General features: G+C 36.8%; 1 protein-coding gene across 1 annotated transcript; it reads left to right on the forward strand.

Annotated features, from left to right (window-relative positions):
• The first annotated feature begins 1,432 nt into the window (after positions 1-1,432).
• LOC113297517 (WAT1-related protein At3g30340-like) lies at positions 1,433-3,267 on the forward strand. The gene is made up of 6 exons (XM_026546003.1): positions 1,433-1,698; positions 1,795-1,857; positions 2,005-2,121; positions 2,220-2,646; positions 2,730-2,881; positions 2,987-3,267. Exons 1-6 carry the CDS (start codon positions 1,508-1,510, stop codon positions 3,126-3,128), a joined length of 1,092 nt encoding a protein of 363 aa, XP_026401788.1. The 5' UTR covers positions 1,433-1,507; the 3' UTR covers positions 3,129-3,267.
• Positions 3,268-4,265: the final 998 nt, after the last annotated feature.

The following is a 4,265-nucleotide window of genomic DNA, read 5'->3' on the forward strand; positions in this document are numbered from 1 at the left end:
TAGTGGTGGTGGTGGTGGTGGTGAAGTGGTAGAGGAAGAAATTTGTTTCATTTTGAAATAAAGAAAATATTATATGAGTTAGGGTATTAAGTTAATCTAATTTTAAATGGATAAGATTATTAAAAAGTAGGGACATATTTGTTATTGTATAAGGATATATTTATTGGGTGTCAAAAATAAGGACATACAAATAATGTACCCTTACTCGAATGGACCCAATGATGCATAGATGTTTTTTCCTGATTATTAAAGGCACAGATCAGCGAAAGTCTGATCCGTCGAAATCTAACATGAATAAGACTTGGCGTCTTCTGCGTCGTAACACCACGCACAACGTGCTTGGCTTGCACTAGTACTATCGCAGATTCGCATTCTCATTTAGCTTTCTTTATTCACAGACTCTTCTGTGAACCTTTTTTGTGCCGCCTCTCATTCTTGCGTTTGAATCTGCTTTCTAGAAGAAGTAAATAAATCTTGTACGGAGTAGCAATTAGGTACTAATTATTATGGGTTAGGCTTTTTTTAGCCTTTTTATATATTATACTACTACATTAAAGTGCACCTATCGTCATTAGGCTCATGGTTTCTCTTGAAAATTTAAGCCATCTGACCGTCTCTGCAGCCCCAACTCCCAAGAGTTGTACTTTGAAAAAGGTTAATCTAATAAATTCTAGACTTGCATGTAATCACCTCAAACTTACCCATCGACCTAACAATACAAGGAAATGCTGATCACTCTGCGCGGAACCTTTACGTACTGCCCGAAAGAATTGTACGTGAAAACAGAAGCATCCACCCACTTTTACTAGTAGCTATTCTGGGGCTGCCATCAGTCTTCATACATTATTAGGATTTGACACAAAATTCTGTTTCTCCATCTCCTCCAACAATGTAAAAGTCACAGTCTGGTCATGATCTTATTCGATTACAAAAATATAAAATAGTATTGGATGCCATGCGAGAAGAAAAGAAGTAACTACAGTACTATTTATATTCTCCTAGTGTGCACACGCCTTTAGTTATTTAAACTGATGTCTTATGCTAGAATCTGAGTTTTACGCCTTAACATAAACAATACTAACTAACTAAAACAAGCATGATTAGTATGAAGCCATGTTCGAATTAATTATATATAGTTATAAAAGGTCTCATATTGAACTGGCGAACCTACGAGCTGAAATGAATAGTGATCCATTCCTGTTGTTGTGACTTGTGATGTTGAATGAAGGTACTTTTTTTTCTCACCGATTCCCCACTAGTGATATCATTTTGTAAAAGAAATGTTAGTAAACAAAGGGAACGGTTTTTGTAAGAGTAAACAATTCGGTTAAAGTGTTGATTGAATTTAAAGAATTTAATCTTGCTTTCTGTCCACTTACTCTACAGAAGCCAACTCTACTTAGAAAAGGCTACAAATATGTCATCTTGTTAAGAGTTTCCCCTCCAACATACTCTTCAAGACAGACAGAATCTAGAGAGAGAGAGAGAGAGGCAGAGAGCGCATTCGATGGGAGAGATGAAGTGGTTAAATGAATGGCAACCAGCTTTTCTAATGGTAGGCATTGATTTTGCATTGGCAATTTCAAATGTACTTCTTAAGAAAGTCGTCGACGAAGGAATAGATCATCTCGTTCTCATTGCATACCGGAGTTCAATTTCTGTTGTTTTCTTAGCGCCCATAGCCTACTTCTGGGAGAGGTATAAGTACTCGGTAGCGTCTACGATTCGGTGTATTTGAGAACAATGATTTTTTTTTTTTCATATATAATTAATGATGTATATAATTTGTTGCAGGAAATCAAGACCAAAACTCACTTCTGGAATCGTATGTCACTTGTTTCTGAGTGCCATGCTTGGGTTAGTGAAGTCCTAACCAATCATTTTTTTTTTTTTATAGAGACTAATCAACTCCAATTGGTATTAAACTAAGAGTTTATATATATATATATATACCTCTTTGACATTATTTGAAATCCTTAATCATTTGCGCCTTTCTTATGATAGGGCGACAATTACGCAATACCTTGTTCTTCTAGGGATGCAAAATACATCGGTGACATATACGTGCGCTTTCGTGAATGTGGTACCTGTGATCACATTTCTGATGGCTCTACCTTTTGGGTACTTATTACATGCATATGTATTTGTTTTAAGCCAAACTAGTTACGCACCATCGATCATGTGAGTAGTAACAAGATGTTTTTTTGTTCTGTTATCAGGTTAGAAACTGTGGATATGAAAAGTAAGAGTGGTCGTGCAAAAGTTTTAGGTACATTTGTTTGTGTAGGAGGTGCGATGTTATTGAGTCTTTACAAAGGAATGCAATTAGCCAACTTTCCTGAATCAACAAGGGAAACAGCAAGTGTACATACAGCTAATAATCCCGTGAACTGGTTGACTCCAAACAGCAAATCTGAACGTTGGACAATAGGAACCGTAGCGTTGGTCGCTAGTATGATAGTTTGGTCTTCCTGGTATCTTCTTCAAGCCAAGATCGGTAAAACATACCCGTGTCAGTATTCGAGTACTGTCATTATGTGCTTCTTTGGTGCCATTCAATCGACCCTGTTAAGCTTAGCTACAAACCAAGACTACTCTTCATGGCTTCTCAAAGGAAAAGTTCAGATCATAGCTGTCTTATACACGGTAAATAGCTAGGATTATTTGCAGTAAAATCGATATTGTATTTAACCGTCTTATTAAAACCGTTGTATTCTGTGTGGGTGCAGGGAATTGTGGGATCAGGGTTAAGCTTTGTTGGTATGTCATATTGTGTGAAGAAAAGAGGTCCGCTTTTTACTGCTGCATTTGGTCCTCTCATTCAAATTATAGTAGCCATTTTTGATTTCTCAATTCTGCACGGGCAACTTCACCTTGGAAGGTAGGGACACTTTTGATTCCGTTGCAGAATAATACTAACCGAAAATTTCTATTTATAACAACGTGTTCTAATACTTTGAATCGGTTTTGACATCAAACTTTACAGTGTCTTGGGATCGATTCTCGTTATTGCTGGTCTTTATATTCTTTTGTGGGGCAAAAACAAAGAGGCAAAAGCTTGCGTAACGAAACAAGTTGAAGCCACCGAAGATCACGACGAGGAAGAACAAGCAATGAGTAGAGCGTAAAACATTGAACTAGTACATGCAGGGTGTCTCTATCATTATCATACATGTTTTTGATCTGTATAACAATATGGGCTCTATGAGATTTGCTTGATTTTTGTTTCTCTTTTATATCAACTATTCGAAAACTTTTCAATTCCAATAACAAACTTATCCACCAAGAAGCTAAAACAAGAATACCGGTCAATTGCAAGTAGGTCGATACGGATGTCATGGAAGAACATGCATGGAGAAGAAGTTAACGGAAAATCACTCGAGATTCCAATGTTGAGGTGGTGGAATACGTAATTGATTCCTAGACAACTAAACGGAAGGTTTTGATGCGAAGTAGAGAATCGAACGTGTTGCAAAGAGGGAAGTCCTACAATATAAACATAAAAATGCTAAATAATGGATGGAAAACAAAGTATAATGTTTTGGGTGAAGTTCGCCCGTCCCTTTAAAAAGCTCAAAACCAACCACATCCAATCACATTTATCAGTTAAAGTTTTCAAGAAAACATTACACAGGCAAAAGAAGAAAAGCTGTGGTGGCCACATCTTTGGTTCGTACCTTTAAGTGACTCTTTTTTCTCGTTCCATGCCACATAGGGAATCAACGCAAGTATTTCACAGATAGATCAGTTTTTTCCCTTTTCCTCTAATTCACATTTCAATAGGACCTCTCAATTTTAACTCCAACCTTTCCTTTTATTACTGATAGTGGTCCTTCTGTTCAGATCTTCGCTTTACCTAATTCTTACCAAATCATGGATATCCATAGTATTTCATTGACCAAATGGTTTTCAACTTTTGCGGAGTGCTTTTTTCTTCTTCCTGTATTCAATGCGCATGTTTTGCTAGTAGTGCTATGCATACTTCAATAGGAGTAATCCCCATTTTCCTTTGGTATAAACTTTGCCAAACCTCAAAACAATCTTCCCCCGCAAGCTATTCCATTTAAAGCTGAAATAAAAAGGAACATAATAAAATTTGCAAATTGCATCAAATCAAAGACCAGCGAAAAACCACTTATGTAATCTCTGCCTGCTCTAACAGATAAGCGGTGATACATCCCATCATCTAGGAATGATTCTTTTTGAATTACTTGTACCGCCGATGATATTTCTTTTCTTAATACTAGGGCTGTCAATGAGTCCGG

The sequence above is a fragment of the Papaver somniferum genome, chromosome 7 (assembly GCF_003573695.1).
Source record: "Papaver somniferum cultivar HN1 chromosome 7, ASM357369v1, whole genome shotgun sequence".
Taxonomy (NCBI): domain Eukaryota; kingdom Viridiplantae; phylum Streptophyta; class Magnoliopsida; order Ranunculales; family Papaveraceae; genus Papaver; species Papaver somniferum.